Source organism: Apodemus sylvaticus, chromosome 20 (genome assembly GCF_947179515.1).
Source record: "Apodemus sylvaticus chromosome 20, mApoSyl1.1, whole genome shotgun sequence".
NCBI lineage: Eukaryota > Metazoa > Chordata > Mammalia > Rodentia > Muridae > Apodemus > Apodemus sylvaticus.
The window spans coordinates 5,364,527-5,386,232 of record NC_067491.1 but is presented as its reverse complement, the minus strand read 5'-3'; the positions used below and the strand labels follow the sequence as shown (position 1 = coordinate 5,386,232).

Below are 21,706 nucleotides of genomic sequence, written 5' to 3'. Positions count from 1 at the left end.
GTCCCCAAAGGGAAGGTTTTTATTACAGATATGAAAGAGAGAGAATAGATAGACAGAAGCAGACTGAACATAGGCTGGACTTGGCTTGTGCTGGAGTTGTGTCTGGCTGCCCACTCTCCCAAGGCAGGAGAGACGGGATGGGAAGGCGGTGGTGACTTCTTTCCTGGGCTGTCTAGGCTGTGTAAGGACGCAGGCAGGGGGATTTTGGTTTTATGGCTAGTCTTCAGCAGCAGGACCACTTGATGAGCAGATTCAGTGGAAGGGAGGAGGCCATTGATGGAATTCTAGAGGGGATAGACCAGTTTAGGAACTGACCTGGGTTGCCACAGTCCAGGGAATCCTGTGACTCCATCTGGCCATCTACAAGGAAGGAGGGTCAGTTTTGGGCTATCAGAAGAGCTTCTTCCCAGGGATCTAACCTCAAATTTTCCGTTTGTTAATCATCCACCCCTGTTGAGAGCTTCTGGTGCCACTTCCAGGAATTTGGTATTTGTTGCTGGGCTCAGACAAGGAAGTAGGCTCAGATAAGAATATTAGAAACAGTGGCCGTGTGACCAGGGGGCTTTGTTTACCACTTTGCTTAATTATTGCCTTGTCTGATCTTTATGCTTACTACTTTGCTAGATTACTTTGTCTTTGATCTAAGAACTGACCGTGGTTCCTTTTTTTTTTTTTCCGTTTTTCTTTTGGATGTACCCAGAGTGATATAAAAGTACACTGGGGGAAAAGCTGCTTCAGCCTCAGCGCTGGCTGGAGTCATGTTATAGTTTTGTCTAATTGTTTTTGTTTGCTTGTTCTTCTTTTTCGTTTCAATCCTCCCTCCCTTGAGCCCTGTAGACTGACTGAGCTGGCTTGGTCAGGCCCCCCCCAACCACACAGTCACATACCTACATCCGCACACAGGTTTTAGAAGGCTGCGCAAGGCAAGGTGACAAGCAAAAGTCAGAACAGGGGCTCTGGCAAAACCGCAGATCCCTGCCCTCAGAAAGCTCTCGGGAGTTGTAAATTAACAAGTACACGAATTTTTGCGAGGTTGTTGGGGAACAGGGTTGGACCTGCTTTTCACTCCCTAGCACCACAGCAAGCGCCTAGTGTGGGCTCCTGGCTCCGCCCGGCCGGCGGGGGGCGCTGCGGGCCGGGCGGCGGGGGGCGCTGCCTCCTCCGGGACGGCGGGGGGCGCTGCGGGCCGGGCGGCGGGGGCGGCCCGGGCCGGCGCGGCGAGCGGCTCGGCGGATGGAGAGTCTGGCCGCGGCCGGCGGCGCCGCCTCCTCGTCGGGCCGGGCACGGCGGGCCGGGGCCTTTGTGTGAGGCGGCGGCGGCGATGGTGCTCGGGCCCCGCGAAGCCGGGTAAGCGCGGCCGGACTCCCGCTCGGCCTTTCTGTCGCCCTGGCTGGGCGCGCCCCGCCGGCGTCCCCGGCCGGCCCTGTCCTCCCTCCCGGCGGCCGGGCCACGGCTCCCGGGCCTCCGCTCGGCCGGCTCCCGCGGCGCCGGGCCTGGGTCGCACGGGGGCAGCCCGCGCTGTCCGCGGCGACCGAGCTGCGCCCTCCCGGCGGTGCAGCGCCCCAGCCCGGTGCTGCCCCTGCCCTGGCGGATCGCGGGGAGACCGTGGCGCCGGCGGACCGTTGTTGGTTGGGGCGCACTCCTTGCAAGTTGCAGATCCACGGGGTGCCCGGAGCCTCCCACGGTGGATGAGTGACCGCCAGGGCCCTGGGAGACGCGTGGTTGGTACCCAACAATACTCAGACGAGTGCTGGGCCCCGGGAAAAGTTGGGAATTTTGGTAGAACCTGGTGCGATGGAGAAAGGGGTTGTGCTGCTCAGGGCGAGTTGTGCGATGCACACACATGTGACTAGCTGTTCCTCCGAGGTGTGCAAGACCCGAGAAGGGGAAAAGTGATGTTAAAAACGCTTGAAGGAATCTTCCCTTTGCTTAAGGCATCCAGTTACTTACTGTGCGGTTGGTAAAGGCAGGTACAGCATACCCAAGTAATGTTACAGACCACACTTGTGTTCACTTTGCTTTCTTCTTTGGTTATGAGTTTAGCTTCATCCACAGAATACAATAACGTTGAGAAATCAGCATTCGGAATGGGTCTGGGAAGGGCCAGAGAATAGGCATGCAGCTCATGAAGGGCGTGATAGGGATTCAAGAGAGATTTTGAACTGGGTCTGGTGGCCCATGTCTGTAATCTAGCATTTGGGAGATGAAGGCAGGAGGATAAGGATGAGATCAGGACCATGCTTAGTAGAAGAGCAGTCTCAAAGTCAGCCTGGGCTATATGAATTCTCAAAAAGAAAAGAAAAATGTTAGAGGTTTGTTTATAGACTTGGAAGGACAGCTATGGTAGACAAGTAAAGGTACAACTGTTAACCTCTTCCTCCTCAGCAGCTAATGGAGTGTTGATGATGGTGTTCAAGTGTAGTTGTGGCATTTGGCATCGGGAGGAAAGAGAACAGACCTAATGACAGAAAGAACTTTTTTTAGGAAGAAGTTCATAAAGAAACCTGAGCCTGTTGTTTTGGTCGTACAGAGGGTTGGCTGTACTTCCCCTCAGTCGGAAGACTCCGAGCTAGACCCATCCAGCTCACTCCCCTCGTTTTGAAATGTATAGTCACGATTTATACCCCAGGCTATCCTAGAACTCCTGATATTCCTGTCCCAGCTTTCCAAGTACTAGAATTATAGGTATATACTATTATACCTGATCTCTTCAGTTGATTTATTTGTTTTTTGTTTGTTTGTTTGTTTGTTTTATGTAGATGAGTGTTTGCCTCTGTGCATGTAAGTGTACTGTGTGTGTTTGTTGCCTGAAGAAATCAGAAGAAGGTGTCAGATCCCCTGGAACTAGAGTTGTAGTCTTGGGGGTGCTGGGGACGGAACCTGAGTCCTCTGCATGAACAGCAGATGCTCTTAGCTGCTGAGCTGTCGCTCCCTTCCAGGTTCCTCAGACGTTCAAGATCAAGCTAATTGATTCTTATTTTCTCACCCCTTTCGGGTTTTGTTGTGATGATTCTGTAGTCGGGTCTGCGCAGGACGAAGATCACCCCCCTCCTTGTTATCCTTGGTTCCAGTTTTTCTTGTCTATTCATTCAGCTACGACACGCTGAGAGTGGCCGTCTTTTTCTCCTGCACAGACAGAGCCCTTTTTTTTTCAGGGATGTTTTGCTCTCTTGTCTTGCCCACAGATTGACCTTGCTGATACAGAGACAACTTCCTAGGAGCTGCTAAGATGGGCATGAGAATCAAACTGCAAAGCAGCAACCACCCCAACAACCTGCTGAAGGAACTCAACAAGTGCCGGCTGTCGGAGACCATGTGCGATGTCACCATCGTGGTGGGGAGCCGCTCCTTCCCCGCCCACAAAGCCGTGCTGGCGTGCGCAGCCGGCTACTTCCAGAACCTCTTCTTAAATACTGGGCTAGATGCCGCCCGGACCTACGTGGTGGACTTCATCACCCCTGCCAACTTTGAGAAGATCCTGAGCTTTGTGTACACGTCAGAGCTCTTCACAGACCTGATCAACGTTGGGGTCATCTATGAGGTCGCCGAGCGGCTGGGGATGGAGGACCTGCTTCGAGCATGCCATTCCACTTTCCCTGACCTAGAGAGCACTACCATAGCTAAGTCCTTGACCAGCACCAGCCAGTGTGTCACTCTGAGCTGTCCTTCAGTAGATCCCACCCACCCCCTTGGAGAGCTCCAGGGGAACGGGGAACACTTCGGTCCTGATAGAAACTATGTGCTGCCTACTGATGCAGGGGGAAGCTACAAAGAGGAAGAGCGGAGTGTTGCGGGTGACACTAATCACGGCTTGCCCCTGCCACAGCTGCCACTGCCTCCAAAGTCGGAAGACCACGACGCCCCTGTTCCCTTCACGTCTGTTCCTAGTATGGTGACCCCGTCACCAGTCCTAGGTACTATCAGCACAGGCATCCAGACCAGCACGAGTTCTTGCCAGCCATACAAGGTTCAAAGCAACGGAGACTTCAGTAAAAGCAACTTCTTCTCCTCTGATAATGCCGTAGACATTACGACCCAGACCAATTCCTGTTTGAGCAATAGCGACCACTCCAGAGATCCAGGCTTCGGACAGATGGATGAGCTTCAGTTGGAGGACCTGGGTGACGATGACCTGCAGTTTGAGGACCCGGCTGAAGACATCGGGACCGCGGAGGAGGTGATTGAGCTGAGCGACGACAGCGAGGACGACCTGGCTTTCGGTGACAGTGACAACCGGGAGAATAAGGCCATGCCCTGCCAGGTGTGCAAGAAAGTTCTAGAGCCCAACATTCAGCTGATACGGCAGCACGCGCGGGACCACGTAGACTTGCTCACGGGCAACTGCAAGGTCTGTGAGACCCATTTCCAGGACCGAAACTCCCGGGTGACACATGTCCTGTCTCACATCGGCATTTTCCTGTTTTCCTGCGATATGTGTGAGACAAAATTCTTCACCCAGTGGCAGCTGACCCTGCACCGGCGGGATGGGATATTTGAGAACAACATCATTGTCCACCCTAATGAACCCCTGTCTGGGAAACTGGGTCTCTTTCCAGGGGCAGCCTCCCCAGAATTGAAATGTGCTGTCTGTGGGAAAGCACTGGCCAAAGATTTCCATGTGGTCCGTTGCCACATCCTGGAGCATGTGAACTTGAAGGGCCAGGCCTGCAGCGTCTGTGACCAGCGCCACCTCAACCTCTGCAGCCTCATGTGGCACACACTGTCCCATCTGGGCATTTCCGTCTTCTCCTGCTCAGTCTGTGCCAGCAGCTTTGTGGACTGGCACCTGCTAGAGAAGCACATGGTCGTGCACCAGGGCCTGGAGGATGTCCTCTTCCGCTGCCACCTGTGCAGCCAGAGCTTCAGGTCGGAGGCAGCCTACCGCTACCACGTCAGCCAGCACAAGTGCGGCAGCGGCCTTGACACACGGCCCGGCTTGGGGCTACCGCACCTGGCCCTCCAGAAGCGGAAGCTGCCCTCTGAGGAGTTTCTGAGTGAGGAGCTGGCTCTGCAGGGCCAACCTGGGAATAGTAAATACAGCTGCAAGGTCTGTGGCAAAAGGTTCGCCCACACGAGTGAGTTCAACTACCACCGGCGGATCCACACAGGTGAGAAACCTTACCAGTGCAAGGTTTGTCACAAATTCTTCCGCGGCCGCTCGACCATCAAGTGCCACCTCAAGACACACTCAGGGGCACTCATGTACCGCTGCACGGTCTGCGGCCACTACAGCTCCACCCTTAACCTCATGAGTAAACATGTCGGTGTGCACAAAGGCAGCCTACCCCCAGACTTCACCATCGAGCAGACCTTCATGTACATCATACATTCCAAAGAGGCTGAAAAGAACCCAGACAGCTGACTGGGTCCCAGCCGAGCCAGAAGGAGCTCCCAGGTGGCAGCCAGGATAGGGATTTTCTAAAGGCTGGTGGTCCTTTCCCAGCTGACGCTACAGCTTGCCTTGTCTGTGTTGTGTTAACAGAAGAAGGAGCACATAGGCCGTTCCTGTTTTTGAGAGGCAACAGCCCTGTTACCGTTACCTCCGTACCTATTGTTGCCCACAAAGGGCTGCGTCTTGATGATTTTGAGGCTGGCTTTAGGATCTAGTCAAGTGGCCCTGTTAACTAGGTTTCCTTTGCCAGTTTCTCTAGTTTTAGTTTACCGATAGGTTTTATGCTGCTAAGATTCTGACCAACAGCCTCACTCTATGAGGTCTTCACTGTGGCTGTGACCGCCAGTCTTTGGCGGGACAACAGCTATGAGAAGGTTTGGGGAAATGTGGTCATTCAGAAGGGACTAGCAGCAAGGCAGTTCATCTCGGGTTCCCTCGCCCTCCTTGGCAGGGGCAAGGTGTCAGGAGCAGAGGGCACCACTCGCTCCACAGCTCCGATCTCCTGACTGGATGGTGAAAGTCTCTTGGCAGCTAGATCCAAACTGGCGACCGCGCTTTCTGTGTAGGTTGGAAAGCTTTGGGTGTCCCCTGGTGCCACCAGACGGGGCAGCCTGAGTGCGTGGAAGAAGGGCTCCTGCTGGCTCCTCGTTTCCAAAGAAACACGGTTTTGTGGTGTGAGAACCCTGGATGTCAAACCTTCCGTCAAGAGCAGGAGGACAGAGCCACCTCAGTGGAGTCGTCTGCCGTCTGGCTACCTCCCTAACTTTGCGTCTCCCAGGCACGGAGGAGATGTCTCAGGCAGCAGCGGTCTTGCCTTAATTCACACCGAGTCTCCCACTCAGGACGGTCTGACCTACAGTGTAGCTGAGAAGACTGTGTGAGTTTGTGGTGGATCATGAGCCCTTCTGGATTAAAGGAACCTGAGTTACTGGTGGCGTCTAGCAGGGTGTGCATTCTGACTGTCCCAGTTGGGTAACTTGTTTACTTGGTGGTAACGGTGTGGGAGTTTGGCAGTTCACCTTTGACCTGCTGGAATTATCCTGATCTGTCATTGCATCACCCCCAGGGGGCGCTCTTGGATGGTAGCCGGCTTAGGCCTTCCATGCAGCTGTTTGGCTCCATTCTTAGTCTATGAAGGGCTCTTGCCCCAAAGGCTGGGGAGGACCCTTGATCTTGCATACTTATGAGACGGCACCTCAGTAGTTCATACTACCTCACCCTGCTCAGGTGAGCTCTAAGAGTCCCTAATTCTGGGCCCAGCCACCGACACTGCCCCCAGTGGGACTGAGCAGCGCTCTGGGCTATTTCATAAGCAAGTGGTTTTAATTAACTCACAAAGCCTTTCTAGACATTAATATTTATTTTATTATTATTTTTTGGTTTTGTTTGATATACATACTACTCAGCATCTCTTTTCGATAAGTGACTTTAAGGAAATTAGTTTCTCTCGAGCAAGGAGCCGCATTCCAACAGAGGGTTGTGCCTGTGGAGAGGAGAACAGGGCTGCAGGGTAGAGTGTGCCAGGCCTTTTAAGCAGCACAGTTTCTCCAAGTGTAGTCTCTAGCAGAACAAACCCAGATCAGTCACAGGAAGAAGGTTTTTGCACAGTTTTTATCCTTCCGACACGGGAGCCTCCTGTCTATACAGATATCAAGACACAGGCAAATGGAAGCAGCACACAGTTGGGCCGGCTGCTCCTCTTCCCCGCCCGTGAATCGGTGTGCAGCGCCTTCCTGAGGACCCGGACGGTGCAGCTTGGACAGTTGAGGACACCCCTCACCGTCTAAACGTGGCATTTTCGCGGGGAAGTCAGTCGCTGCTGTAGCTTTTAGTGTCTGACTTTACACTGGGGGTGTGTAACACACTACAGTTACAGATCTGCTGAGCGCTCTGAGCTTTCCCTCCCTAGGCTGTTGCTAAGGAGTGAGTGCCGGCTGATTGCCCTGAGACAGGGCGCCGGGAGCGGAGAAACCCTTTTCCTTAGCGTCCGGCATCATGGATGCTGGGTGGTCTGTGTACTCAACCTGAAACTGTGAAGTTTTCCCCTTTTGCCATAAACCAAAAAGCAGATCTTTGAAGTTTTGCCCTTGAAACACTAAAACACAAACTGTATCTTCTGATCCCTTCAGGTTAATTGATCAGGGAGATCCAGTTGGTCCCAGTCAGACATGTAGCAGTTGGGACCAGAAGCTCACGAGGCTCATACCCAAACCATGCCTCTCTGGGTAGCCCCGCGTCCGCGTCCGCCTGTGTGAAGCTGTATTTGCTTTCCCCACAGCTAGTTCGTCCTACAGGACGGTGGTGAAGGGGACTCCACAACTCCTGGTGGGAGGTGTTCACTTCATTCTGCATTTTTAACTTAACACCCATTTGAGTTCACCCCCTGCCCCACCCCCGGATTCCCATTTAGCACTGTCCCCTGCTGTATTGCTGTAGAGTTCTCTTTGACCTTCCAGTGCTCCATCTTTCCTCTTTGCCTGCCCCCTTCCCCTCCTTCTTCTGTCTGCACTCAGAATCAGCTGTACAATGTTCAGAACTCTCATTCAGCAATTATTAGGCGTGTCTAGTCGGCTATTTGAAGAACATTAAGCCAGACTCGGGGACATTCCTGCTTCCTAAGGGGAAATTGTAATGTAGATGTGGCACACAGGCCTTGGCAGCCTGTGCTGCTTGTGACCAGAGGATAAGATGGGTCCACGCCTGCTGGTGCCCCCCGCCAGCTCCATGACCATGGACATCAGAAGCCCTCCTGAGTGAACCCCAGTATTTGGTTCTACATTTTAAGATGCTGTGGAGTCCCCACAGTTCTTAGCTAGTGGGGAAGAAAAGAGGTGTTGGTGGGGCCAGGTGACCCTAACAACAAGACATGGGTGAGAATTAATTTTTACTTTATTGTGACCTGTCCCCAGCCCCTTGTCTACAGGGCAAACCTGTAAACCCCAGAACTTTTTACCCAGGCAGGACGTTGCTACTGATTATCTTCCTTTTCTGGCTTCCTGCTGTGCTTTCTCCACCAGACCCTAGACTACTCAACTTCGAAAGTGAATTTAAATCCCTGTAGAGACGGACACTGAATTTGTTGGCATGGGAGTAAGCCCTGTGAAGTGGCCTCTGTCTGTCTGGGAGTGTGTACAGGTCACAGGCACATCAGGAGAGTCAGAAAGTGGGCACACAGCATCCACCTCAGAGTGATGATCGACACGTCAATGTCAAGAGGAAGATGGCACCTGTGGTGGCAGTCCTGACATTTCCCTTCTGCCAGTCCCCACCCACCCCGCCCGGAGTAGCTCAAGTCTCTTCTGAAGCAGAGAAGCGTTACAGTCTGACTCCTTCCATTAAGTTAAGAAGTACTGACCTCCTAATATTTAAGTGTTTACTATCTGCTGTAAAGTTTTGTATATTTTGTAAACCTTTTCCCCTAAAACAGTAGACGTTTAAAATCGTACATCTGATTCTTTTATAATCCATTGTTCAGCACAAAGTGTGGTTTTTATTTAGAATAAAAAAAGAGACAGACAGAGAAAAAAAAGTTTGAAGTGAGTTCCTCTTCCCCGTCTGCACACGTTTGCTGGGACCTTCAATTCAGACGACTGGCTCTGTCCTGTGTGCTTCGGGGGCTCGCACCAGCCCGGCAGATGCCAGGACTCTCTCAGGCAACACATCGTGTTTCCCTGGGGCTGGAATTCCCCAGCATGGGCTTGCTGACTGCTTTTTAGTGAGAAATTAGGTCAAAGACTCAGCGTTTCAGGGGAAAAAAAACCTCTGAGGCCATCTGTCAGCCCGTAGAGAACAGTGGACCTCTGTAGCAGACTCAGCCCAGAGCTAGGAAGCAGGGGTTCTAGCCGCCCACTCCATGGTGAAGAGGTGAGTCTGAGTGGGAGGCAGACGGAGATGAGAGAGAAGCCACAACAGGCTGGCAGAGGCTTGGCATCGTTTTGTTAGGTGGAAGCTAGTATTCGCCCTCAAAAAAACATGGGCCCATGATCCATTTGGTCTCAGAGCTCTACTGAGGCCCCAAACCTGGCTCTCTCTCTCTCTCTCTCTCTCTCTCTCTCTCTCTCTCTCTCTCTCTCTCTCTCCCTCTCTTTCCCATGGGTGCATAGGCCCTCAGGAGATTCATTTGGCAGTACCTGGTCTCAGGGACGAGGCTTCTGCGGTCACTTATGTATAAGATACCAGAGCTCACATCAGACATATGGGCATCAAGGCTTAGCTTGCATTGTAAGTGGGGACAATCGAGGAAGGTCTTTTTAATACAATTTCTGCATTATTTGGTTTAATTTTTACTCTACCTCAAGCAGCAAGTAAGACTTCTGGGTCAACAAGCCTTTAGCTGTGCCACCGTGTGACTTTCCAGGACTCACAACCTCTTACTCTTCCCAGTGAGCAGTGAATACTTCCGTGTTTGATAGACCCAGGGTGTACCCACTGTGGGGTGTGTGAGGGATTTGTCTGGTAAGCATGGGGTGAGGTTTCTGGTTAAGTAGTTGTTAAGCCTTCCAGGTGGTTAGGGAGGTGGTTTAGTAAAGTGTTTGTACCCCTGGTGGTGATATGCATTTGTAACCTTAGTGATCAAGGGCACGGGTAACAGGTTGGTCTCTGGAACTTGCTGGCCTGCCACAGTTGGTGAACTCAAGGTTCAGTGAGACCCTATCAGAATAGAAGTTGGAAAACCATTGGGGAAGACATCTGTTGGCCTTTGGGTTTGGTCTGCACACACACACACACACACACACACACACACACACACACACACACTCCAGGTTCACTGCAGGAGAGACAGAGATCAGAGGAAAGTATGGGGGCACTCATTTACCAGAGCAGACTGTGGGTCTGCAAGTCTGTGGATTCCAGAGGCCACAGACAAAGAAGGCAGAAGCTGCGATCTGAAGCGTCTGTGTGTATGTGAGTCCTTCCTGTTCACACCCCTAGTTTCCCAAGTCTGGTAAATGAGCCTTTGCCAGAGGACCCACCTGTTAACAAGAGGATAGCTTTTCTTCCTATAGTTTTAATAGACAAATTGCTAGGCAGGGGAACTATGAAACGGCTTGACTAGAGAGAACTCACTGTAGTGTTCTGGAAATCAGTCCTTGGCCTCCCCTCTCCCTACACGGGAGGTAGAGAACCTGCAGCAGCCTCCAAGTGCTCTCTCAGAGTGGATGTCCCCTGATATTCGCCATGATCTGGAGAGATAAGTTGTGTGTGTGTTGGGGGGGGGGGGATCGCTGGTGGCTGTGTCTCCCTAGGAGAGGTCATCTGCGAGGGGAGGAGGCCTCTGCTTTGGGGGAGGAGGGGCAGGATGGATGGGGCGGGGGAGGGCAGGATACCACACGGAAACGGAGCCACATTTCCCGGATGACTGGGTGGAGGGACCATCCTGCTGAGCCAGCTGCCCGGGGCGGTGCCTGACCGAGACCCACCCGCTTGCTGGTTGTAAGCCCCGCCCCCATGACTTATCAAACTCAGGGTTAGGGATGAGGCACAGCTAGGGAATGTCCTGCTGACTCCTGGGTCCTTGGCCTCTGGCCTCTTGTCCCCACGACTAGCATAGTGAGCTGGAGTATCAACAAGCAGACAAACACAAAGGGAGAGTTTTGCAAGGTTCCTGTGGGGCTCTCCCGCCCTCCCCGCCAGGGTGATTTATGAAACAAGGGCAGCCAGTTCCGTCTGCAGAGCGTCCCTTAGCCTCCCTGCCTTCCTCAACTCAGCTGGAAGGACACAGTTCTCAAATTCCCAGCACGGGTGTCTCTGCGATTTATTTATTTCGCCGCCCCACCCCCAGCCCCCCATCTGCGTGGCTCCCTTAGACATCAGTACCCAAACAAATAGTATACTACCAAGGAAAGACCCATTCTCTTTCCTTCCAGAACCTTCTCCCTCTCCCCACAGCAACATTTTGATATACTTAAAAATGGTCTTGGATAAGACCACCCCTCACCCCCACCCCTCCACAGACTTCTAGCATCCTCCTCTGAATTTTGTTATTGGTGGAAGACACTAGAGTCTACCTTCGCTGCCTGCGGAATTGCAGAGTGTAGGTGAGGTATTTGGAGGCAGAGAGGACGCCTGAACGTTTCGGATGGGGTGGGTGTGGAGACCCGCTGCAGCGGGCAGGCTGCCCTCTTTGGTAATGATGATGGAGTGCTGGGTGGAGGACGAAGAGGAGGCTCGAGCGCCTGCTGCCCTGGCCTGCTCCTTGGGAAGGTAGCGGACCACAAGGCTCAGCAGTCGGCCGCGGAAGCTCGGGCTGAGAAAGTTGTAGAGGATGGGGTTGGCGACGCAGTGCAGCATGGAGAAGCAGTCAATGATTTCGTAGAAGAAGTAGATAATGTTCACCAGGTGGCAGTGGAGGAAGACGTTGTTCCCGTGCAGCGTGAGCAGCAGCATTGTCACGTGGTAGGGCAGCCAGCAGATGGCGAAGACAACGATGTAAGCCCACATCAACAGGCAGTGGCGCCTGCTCTCTGTCTGCCCCTGCCTCCGAAGCCGGCAGGCCGACAGGATATTGAACACTGCGATGAGAGGGAAAGGCAGTAGGAAGCCCAGGATGGTAGCCGACAGGGCCACTGCCAGGGCCCAGGCGCTGTAGGTTTCAAAAGGTGCTAGGAAGAGGCACATGGGCTCGGAGCCGTCCAACAGCTGGATGTGCACCACCTCAGGCAGTGGGATGATGGCGGAGAGCACCCAGACGCCTGCGCACACCGCCCTCCGTATTCGGTGCTGGTGGCGCTGCCAGAAGGGAGAGGTATTGGTGAGGGTGACGTAGCGGTCGATGCTGAGGCACGTGAGGAAGAAGATGCTGCTGTACATGTTCGCAAGGTAGAAATAATGAATGAAGCGGCAGGAGAAGCTGCCCCAGAGCCACGTGTAATCCAGCAGGACCTCCAGCATCCAAACAGGCAGGGACAGGAGGATGCCCAGGTCTGCGATGGCCATGTTGAGGATATACAGGTTCAGCATCCCCACGCGGCCTGAGCGGCGGCAGTTGACGCAGATCACCAGGGCGTTCTCCACTAGCCCTACCACAAAGATGGCCAGGTAGAAGACGAACAGGACCACTTGTTTGGCGTTCTCGTTGAGTTCCGTGTGGCAGTCTGAAAAGGTCTGGTTGAAGAGGTGGAGCAGCTCTGTCCAGTTGTGGATGTCTCTAAAATCATTGTCAGGGGCCAAGGTGGAGACAGGCCCGGGGCTGGCTATGACTGACATGAGGGCCGCTTAGTGTCTGTTGGAAAGAAGAGAGGGTTGGAAAAGAAAAAAGAGAGAGTCTGCAAGAAGGCAGCCTCTGTTCCCCCCCCCAACTAAAAGCCTCAGGGGCCTCGGGGGAACTCCGGGTCTAAGGAGATAAGAAAAGCATATTAAGGACTCACACTATGATTTCCTAAGTTTGACTCAAGAGCAGACATTTTTGTAGGAAAACCGGTCTTATTTGTACCCAGCATGGGCTATCCTGGCTTACCGGCTGCCCCAGTGGTCTCTAACTCCTATTCCCTCTTGAGACTTTACTAATTTAGTGCAGTCTTCACTAGGGGTTCCTGCTCTGCCTTGCTATTTGATTAGAGGTTTGGGATACACAGACACACAGACACATAGACACACACACACCCCTCACACTTCTGAGCTACCCCTGGGAAAATCTTTGGATCCCATGGGGAAAACCATCTGTCTCCGGTCCCTGCCTGTCTTCTTCCCAGGGAGACAACAGCACTCATCTCTTGGTGAGCACTCACCTTTCTTGGGAGCACCTGTCCCGGAGGAGAACCTGTGGATGGGGCTGTTAGCAGCCAGGAGCCTGCAGAGGCAGCTTTGTGGAGCAGGTTCTGTCCCTGCAGGCTCTGCTGCTGGCTTCAGACAGCTCTGCCTGCCTGCGGGAAGTAGCGGCCACTGGCTGAGGCTCTGTGGGAGAGGGCTGGGGTTTTTCCTGCATCCTTCCAATCCAGTCAAAGGGGACGGACATCCGAGAGACTGACGTGTGTGTGTGTGTGTGTGTGTGTGTGTGTGTGTGAGGGGTGGGGAGATGGTCAAGCTGCAAGCATTGAAACCCGGACTCAGTAGTTGTATCGGCCTCCTTAAGTCTCAGTTCTCATCTCTGCAAAATGGAGCCACCTCAGGATCTCGTAAAAGGGATGTTGTGAGATCTCAAGGCAAAAACAAAACAAGACCTCATGGCAAATTTCTTTTTTCTTTAACTTAAAAAAAAAAAAGCTTTATTTTATGTGTGTTTGTTTTGCCCGCACATACAGATGAGCACCACATTTGTGCCTGGTCACCGAGGAAGTCAGAAAAGGTCGGATCTGGGGATGGTTGTGGCCATCACGTGGGAGCTGGGAACCAAACCCCAGTCCTCTGCAAGAGCAGCAAGTGCTCTCAGCTGTCGAGCTGTCTCTCCAGACCCCTTGGCAAGTTTCTTTCTTTCTTTCTTTCTTTCTTTCTTTCTTTCTTTCTTTCTTTCTTTCTTTCTTTCTTTCTTTCTTTCTTTCTTTCTGTCTTTCTTTCTTTCTTTCTTTCTTTCTTAAGATTTATTTATTTTATATGAGTACACCATTGCTCTCTTCAGACACACCAGAAGAGTGCATCAGATCCCATTACAGATGGTTGTGAGCCACCATGTGGTTGCTGGGAATTGAACTCAGAACCTCTGAGCCATCTCTCCAGCCCCAGGCAAATCTCTTACACGAATACAGAAATGCATGCTTTCATCTCTCCTGAAGGCTTAGAGAGTCACTCCCCTGTGTGTCTGGAGTGACAAGGACAAAGCCACACTGCAGTCACTCCGGGGTTCAGTGTGGCTCCTTTCTTATTAATTACATTCCCCCCACCCCCAAGCTTCTATTTTGGAATCAGAGGTCTGCTGCTATGGGGAGCTTTTCGACACCTTGGGGCCCAGAGTCCAGCTTTCTTACACCAGGCACACAGCACACGGCAGACCGACTGGACCTGGGTCTGCGTTTTGTAGGATGTACAGACAAGGGTATGCTGACAGCCAGGGATTAAAGATACGTTTATGGAACTGAAATAAATCCTCATAACAAAATTAGATATTTTAAAGATTTTTCATTTATTTGTTTGTGTGTGTGTGTGTGTTGTGTATGCCATGTGTGTACAGGTGCCTAAGAGTCTAGAAGAGGGTGTTAGATCCCTGGAGTCAGAGTTATAGGCAGTTGTGAGTCACTTCATATGGGTATTGGGAACCAAATTCAGGTCCTCCGAAAGAGCAGCAAGTGTTGGCCAGGCGGTGGTGGCGCACGCCTTTAATCCCAGCACTTGGGAGGCAGAGGCAGGTGGATTTCTGAGTTTGAGGCCAGCCTGGTCTACAGAGTGAGTTCCAAGACAGCCAGGGCTACACAGAGAAACCCTGTCTCGAAAAGCCAAAGCGGGGGTGGGGGGAGATGGCTCAGAGGTTAAGAGTGCTGACTACTCTCCTGAAAGTCCTGAGTTCAAATCCCAGCAACCACATGGTGGCTCACAACCATCCATAATGAGATCTGATGCCCTCTTCTGGTGTGTCTGAAGAGAGCTACAGTGTACTTACATATAATAAATAAATAAATAAATAAATAAGTAAATAAATCTTTTTAAAAAATAGAAGCATAAGCCAAATAAACCCTTTCTTCCCTAGGCTGCTTTTGGTCATGATGTTTCAGCAAAAGAAAGTCAAGACATTTTTCTTCTTCCTCCTCCTCCTTCTCCTCCTCTTCCTCCTCCTCCTCCTTCTTCTTCCTCCTCCTCCTCCTCTTCCTCCTCTTCCTCTTCCTCCTTCTCTTCCTTCTCTCTCTGTCTCTCTCTGTCTCTGTCTCTCTATGTCTCTCTCTGTCTCTGTCTGTCTGTCTGTCTGTCTGTCTCTCTCTCTCTCTGTGCGCGCGCGCGCGTGTGTGTGTGTGTGTGTGTGTGTGTGTGTGTGCATGCAGGTGTGTCTGCAGAGGCCAGAGATTAGTGTCAACTGTCTCTATAGGTCTTCACTTGATTTACTTACACATTTTAAATGGATTTATTTTAGCTGTAGGTGTTTGTGTGTCTGTGCATGTATGTGCCACGCATTTGTGAGTGTCCTTGAAGGCCAGAAGGGGGTGTTGGACCCCCTGGAGCTGGAGTTCCATGTGGCTGTGAGCCACTCCACACGGATGCTTCCAACCCAGCTCAGGTCCCCTGGAAGAGCATGGAGCTCTCTTAACTGATGAGCCGTCTCTCTACCCTTGCCCTGTTTGTTCCTTTGCTTGTTTATGTTTATTTACTTTTGACAGTGTAGTTCACTGGGCTTGTAACTCCCCTCTCAGATGATCAGCAAGCCCTGGGATCCTCCCGTCCTCCTTCCCCCAGCATTTCAGTTACAGGTAAACTCAGGACCCTATGGCTTCCTTCCCCACAGGCCACCCTGGTCTCCCCTGCTGCCCATTTCCTTCTTGTCTAAGGTCGTGTCTCCTTGTAGCTCAGGCTGGTCTGGGAAGCAGTGTGTAGCTCAGGTGGGCCTTGAACTTGTGGTCCTCTGCTTCCCTTGTGCTGGCACTATAACTGCGCACCACCATGGCCAGCCCAAATGTCGACGCTTTCCCAAGTCATCCTGTTTATTTGTAAATGAAGAACTCTACCTTGAGCTAGGAGAGTGTGAACTGTCATTTAGCTCTTCAAACAGTTCTGCATCTCTTTGTTCTTGTACACACACAGCTTTCATTTCTCGTGTGAGGATGTCCCCCGACCAATGAGGAATTTGTGAGGATTTTCACACACACACACACACACACACACACACACTATGCCTTTAAGCCATGCAGGTGGGGCCTCTGCTGGACCACGCCTCCTTCCAAGGAAGGCCCTTTCTCTGGTCTTTCCATATGCACCACACACCACACACCTTGGCTGTTCTGTGGTATTTTAGTGGAGCTCTGAGTTTCCCCTCACGCGGAGACATCACGGCCCCTTCCCCCACCCCACTCCCCTACCCCTTTGTCCCCCTACCCCAGACCCCACAGCCTTGCCTCTCTGTGACCTGGCTCCTCCTTTCTGAATCTTTGCTTTTGCAGCAAGAGGGAGACAGACTCTTAGGAGGGACAGCTGCCCTTTTAGGAAGGAATGAGGGAGAATTCTGAAGCTTTCAGGTCAGCCTTCTTTCTCTCTTCCATGTGTCTGCCCGTGCATGTGCGTGCGTGTGTGAGCCTCTAGGCTTCTTGCCAGTCAGAGGTATGTAGTTTGTCTTCAGCGGCAGGAGCAGCCACCTTGAAACAATTCCTGGAAATTTACTTTCTCCCTCCCTGCCTAACTACACTTTTTTTTTAAAAGTATAGACAAGACACTACAATCAACATTGCAGCGGAAGGAAGGCGGGAGAGGAGAGATATTGAGAAGCATAGATCAAGGCTGGCAGCTCCTCAGGGTTACCCTTGGCCCTGCAGAAAGGCTGACACAAGCTGTTCCAGGATCCTCCCTGACCTGCCCGGCCTGGGTGGCAGAGACAGGTGTACAGTGGAAAGGTCAAGGCTGAAGAGTTTGGCAACAAAGTTGCACTATCCAGAGTGAGCTTCTAGAAGTTCTCTCAGTGAGAAGCTAAGGGTGGCCTCAAAAGCTTCTTTGTCCTCAGGCCCCCTAAAGAATGCTACCTGCCTCGGGTATCCGGGAGCTCTAACACCAGCTGGGGCAGCAGGCTTGACTTCACTGTGACACCCCCTGTGCTACATCAGACATGGCTAAGTTTTCAGAGTGTCCGTTTGTTTGTTTGTTTGTTAGGATAAGATGCTTCCCTTGTAGAAGCACAGGAGTCAGTAAATATAATTTGGCACGAGCCCGGAAGCCACCCTTTCTGGTCTTCTCCCTAAGCGGCCTCCTTTCTCTAAATTGGATCAATACCAACTTCCTCCTCTAATTAGTTGTCTGAGTTACAGTGCTCATGTGGAAGGGTGACAACATTCCCAGAAGTCATGATGTCACCACAGAACAGATGTGTCAGAAGCCGCCAACATTAACTAACTAGTCACCATTTCTTTTCTTTTCTTTTCTTTCTTTCTTTTTTTTCTTTTCTTTTCTTTTTTTTTTTTTTGAACACAGCTGTAAAGGACAGTATCTCATGAAAACTCAGAGCTTATAAGATGAATATTAGCACAGGCAAGACACCACACAGACAGGCCCAGGTCACACTGCCAGCAGTTCAATAATTCTGTATGGGTTGTTAGCCAACACAGTGGCTTCAGACATGAGCCCCACAAAGCACTGTCTGCATACACAGATTTTTGTCTGCTGGGAACATTTTTTATCAGGACTTCCTTAGATTCTCAAAGGGGTCCAAGATGTCCAAATGTTAAAAAAAAGCGGCACCAGCTAGGGTGAAAAAACAGAGCTGGATAGTTACTTCTGGAGGTGACTCCGCCCTGGAAATCCTGGGAAATTTCCCAGACACACACCTGTGAGTTTGAGGGGTGTGGAAAGTGGTCTGAGAAAGAGAGGTGAATTGCTTCCGGTCCCTTCCACCTCCTTGCACAAGGCAAAGGACATCTGTTTACTTTCTCTCTTTGCTTCCTGAGTGGGAAAGGGACGGTGCAGCTCCAGGAGAAGGAAAAGGAAGCTTACGATGATAAGAGACCCAAAAGGCGCCAGATACCAGCTTCCCCTCTTGTCGATACCACCCAGAAATCTCCCAGCATGCTCTACTCCGCCCTTGCACCCTCCTTCCGTTCCCATCCCTCCCCCAGGCTCTATTTCGTTCTCAGCTTCCTCAATCTTCTCCAGCCATTCCGTTCCTGGACATGTTGACAGCCCCTTGCTGACTACAGAGCTTTTCAGTTCCTGGGGAGAGAAGTTTTTCCTGAATTCTCTCCAGTGCTTCCCGTGGCCTTCAATTTCTGTTTCTACCATTTCGCAAAGGGCACAGTCTTAGTGTTAGTTTACAGGTGATCTCACTAGGCTGCCCTCGGGGGCATAGCAATCGCTTACAACACCGCTTTCTGCCCCCACCAAGTACATCAGGTTCTCTCTCTCTCTCTCTCTCCCCCTTCCTCCCTCCCTCTCACTCTGTCTCTGTCTCTCTGTCTCTGTCTTTCTGTCTGTCTGTCTGTCTCTCTCTCCCCCTTCCTCCCTCCTTCTCACTCTGTCTCTGTCTCTCTGTCTCTGTCTCTCTGTCTCTCTCTCTCTCTGTCTCTCTCTCTGTCTCTATCTCTCTGTCTCTCTCTGTCTCTGTCTCTGTCTCTCTCTGTCTCTCTCTCTCTCTCTCTCTCTCTCTCTCTCACACACACACACCTGGCCCACCAGATACCCCCTGGCCGCATTATATTTCATAACGCTTTGACTCCCCAAAAGTTAGAGTCAGGAGGACTTGCTGAAGTCCTAGTTCTTCTAGATTCCTTTTCCTTATAAAGATGAACAAAATAGAGGCTGTAAGAAATCTCATGTCAAAGTATGAAACACAGGTGGAGTGGAAAGTCATCTAGCTCATGTGGGGAGGAGATGGCTGTCAGAGGGCATCCTCGGGGTCTCTAAGTCCATCAAGAGCACTCAGAACGCTGTCCATGCACCTTCAGTCAAATGAAACTGTGCTCCAGGTCTAGCTCCAAGGGACTGTTCCAGAGCTGTGGGCCCCTGCAGGGTCTTTCTGATGCACACAGACCAGGTAGGTGGTTCCACCTGAGGCGGCCTTCCCTGGTGGAAAGAAAGCAGATAGATAAGGAGGTCTCCAGCACCCAGACCTCCAAGGCTTCCCAGACCTTCACCTCCTTCCCAGACCCCCTTTCCTAGGGAAAAAGACTAGATGTAGTCCAGTAGATCTAAGCAGGCACTGGGACACAGTCCAGTCATAGAGTGTGGGTGCCACAAGATAAAGGCCTCACTCCCTTGCCTCACTGTGGAGCTGGTAAAGGCCAAGAGCTGGAATGATAGACCTGTGCTCCCATATTTAGCTTAGCTCTAGATCTTTGACTCCTGACAGGAAGTATATCAGTTCAGACATGGGTTCCTGTCTCTGGCTTAGAAGGATGTTGAGGGCTAGACATTGATTTGAATGATCACGCGTAGCCCAGACCTTTACCAGCTTTGGAGTGTGAAGAGTGCCCGGGCTTGGGGAGGTAGATCCTTATAATTGATCCTTATAACTGAGAGAATGGACGTCTTCGGGAGGGCCTCGAGTCCAGGCCAACATCTGTGTCAAGACTGCCAAGACGGGCGATGGCACCTGGATTCGCGTCCTCTGAAAGAGTGGCAAGTGCGCTTAACTACTCCCGATCATCCCTCGAGCCCCAGACACTGGTTTCTCAACCCTCAGCAAAATCTTCATATTCCCCCAATTAAAGGACGAAAAGTTGGGAAAACATGAACAGTAGGGAAGTCAGTCAGGCTTCTGTCTCTGCCCATCCCAGAACTCTCCGTGGACGGTCCTATGGGATCCAAACTCTGACCCTGTCTCATGTCTCCTGAGGGACAATGTCTTCTTAAGTGTCCTGCCAGGATATACACACTACCTTTCCAGTTCTTGGTGTCTGGCTGATGTTCAGGTCCTTGATCAACTGAGGCTTCTTTCTGTTTTTGGAGTGTCTGAGGAGTCCAGGTGTGCGCGCACACACACACACAGAAAGTCCCAGAACTAGGACAACGATCGCACCCAAGACAGTTGCTGTGAAACAACCAAGCCTTAGTCCATGAGGACCAGCTCCTGGGTGCTATGACGTCTAAGAAAGAAAGGCAGACAGGGTAAGGAGGACTCCAAAGGTATATTAGCGCCTTCCGTGATAATGTGACCAAAATGCCTGGCAGAAGCACTGTAGGGAGAAAGGTTTCTCTTGGCTCACAGTTGCAGGGCACTCAGTCAGTTGGTGTGGGGAAGCCATGGAAGAGTCACTGTTCTTGGTCATTTACCTTGTGGGATACCAGGAAGCAGAGGGACCAGAATCGAATATTGGGGCTGTAACCTACAAATGCCCACCACACCAAGTGACCATCTTTCCCTTGCCAGTCTCATCTCCTAAAGATTCCTCAGCTTCCTCAGCCAGCATCAATGGCTGTGGGACCAGCATTTGAAATGAGAGTTGGGATGGAGACATTCCAAATTCAGGCAGATCCCTGCTGCAGCAACCTAGGGCAAAACTCAACATCGTACTTGAGGAGTTTGTTACCTTACATTTTCCCCAGGGAAACTACGCAGAAAAACTGGCTTGTGTTAATCTGAAGCAATCATGGTTCTTAGTGTTGAATATGGCTCAGTCCTGTCAAGCTAAACCCATACAGTTGGGGAAGGGCTTATACAAGTCATTCTCTCCCCTGCCAGTAGCTCTGGGAGTTTCATTCATGGGCATTCCCAGATCCCCTCCCCTTCCTTTCCTGTTTTATGTCCTGTGTAGTTCTTTGCTAACTTGACACAAGCTAGAGCTATCTGGGCCAAGGAACCACACCTGAGAAAATGCTACCAGATTGTCTGTAGGGCACTTTCTTGACTGGTGGTTGAGATGGGACGGCCCAGCTCACTGCACGTGGTACCGCCCACGCAACCCTGTTGGAATAAGCAAGCAGGTTGGGCGAGCTATGGAAAGCAAGCCAATCAAAAATGTTCTTCCACGACCTCTGCTTCAGTTTCTGCCTCCAGGTTCCTTCACGATAGACTGTAAACTGTGAATTAAACAAACACTTTCCTCCACAGTTGCTCTAGTGTCTATCACGGCAATGAGTATTACTCTGGGCAGACAACTTCTTGTCCCCTCCTGTGGCCTTTCCTGTGGTCCAGCAAGGATCGACAGTGATTTAGTCTGCCTGTGGAAGTGAGTGTTGAGAAATGAATTTCGTTGTAAATCTGTCTAGAGTCCAAGGCTACATTTGCAATAGCGTTCTACCTATACTCAGATGGGGCCGTGGGCACATCAGAGTCTGAGCCTGGACCTTGACCGATGTGGGCCATGAGTCATTAGGCTCAGATGGATCTCGCTTGCATGAGAGGGAAGAAAGCAGTGGGCCAATTAGAGAGGTGTTTTCTTAAGTAGGAGGTGCTCAAGGGCATTTACTTATCAGCAAAGAAAATCAACCTGAGGACTGGAGAGGTGAAGCAGTGGAGAGAAATGGATTAAAAAAACAAAAGAAGAGTTCTAGAGAAAGAAGATCAGAGAGGAACAGCCAGAGCCCTGTAGGCTACACCACAGTCTTTTTGCATTCCTCTTTCTCTCAGAGCAGGCTCATTTTGTCCTGAAAGCAGCTGTGTAAGCCATGTGGCTCTACCTGGTGGCACTGGTGGGCCTCTGGAAGCTCCTGCGCTTGTTCAGGGAGAGGAAGATGGTGAGCCATCTCCAGGACAAGTATGTCTTCATCACGGGCTGTGACTCGGGCTTTGGGAACCTGCTGGCCAGACAGCTGGACAGG

At 51.5% G+C, this 21,706-nt stretch overlaps 3 protein-coding genes across 6 annotated transcripts in view; 2 read left to right on the top strand and 1 right to left on the bottom strand.

The window, feature by feature from the left end:
* The first annotated feature begins 1,270 nt into the window (after positions 1–1,270).
* Positions 1,271–17,081, top strand: Zbtb39 (zinc finger and BTB domain containing 39). Of its 4 annotated transcripts, none has more exons than XM_052164866.1 (2): positions 1,271–1,347; positions 3,186–8,212. In XM_052164866.1, exon 2 carries the CDS (start codon positions 3,230–3,232, stop codon positions 5,360–5,362), a length of 2,133 nt encoding a protein of 710 aa, XP_052020826.1. In that variant the 5' UTR covers positions 1,271–1,347; positions 3,186–3,229; the 3' UTR covers positions 5,363–8,212. The 4 variants fall into 4 exon arrangements, 3 of the variants coding, with proteins under 3 accessions (XP_052020826.1, XP_052020827.1, XP_052020829.1); XM_052164867.1 differs by having other exon boundaries at positions 1,281–1,347; positions 3,156–8,212; XM_052164869.1 differs by lacking the exon at positions 1,271–1,347 and adding an exon at positions 1,364–1,721.
* Gpr182 (G protein-coupled receptor 182) lies at positions 10,697–13,293 on the bottom strand. Its single transcript, XM_052164870.1, has 2 exons — positions 13,120–13,293; positions 10,697–12,614 (listed from the first exon to the last, which is right to left on the bottom strand). Exon 2 carries the CDS (start codon positions 12,596–12,598, stop codon positions 11,390–11,392), a length of 1,209 nt encoding a protein of 402 aa, XP_052020830.1. The 5' UTR covers positions 12,599–12,614; positions 13,120–13,293; the 3' UTR covers positions 10,697–11,389.
* Positions 17,082–21,525: 4,444 nt separating the features above from the next.
* The window catches only part of LOC127670437 (retinol dehydrogenase 16-like), a 6,138-nt gene continuing 5,957 nt past the window's right edge, over positions 21,526–21,706 (top strand). The window contains exon 1 of the mRNA XM_052164871.1: positions 21,526–21,706. This exon is cut by the window's right edge and continues 160 nt beyond it. Within this exon, the coding sequence (XP_052020831.1) occupies positions 21,554–21,706 (153 nt within the window). The 5' untranslated portion in view covers positions 21,526–21,553.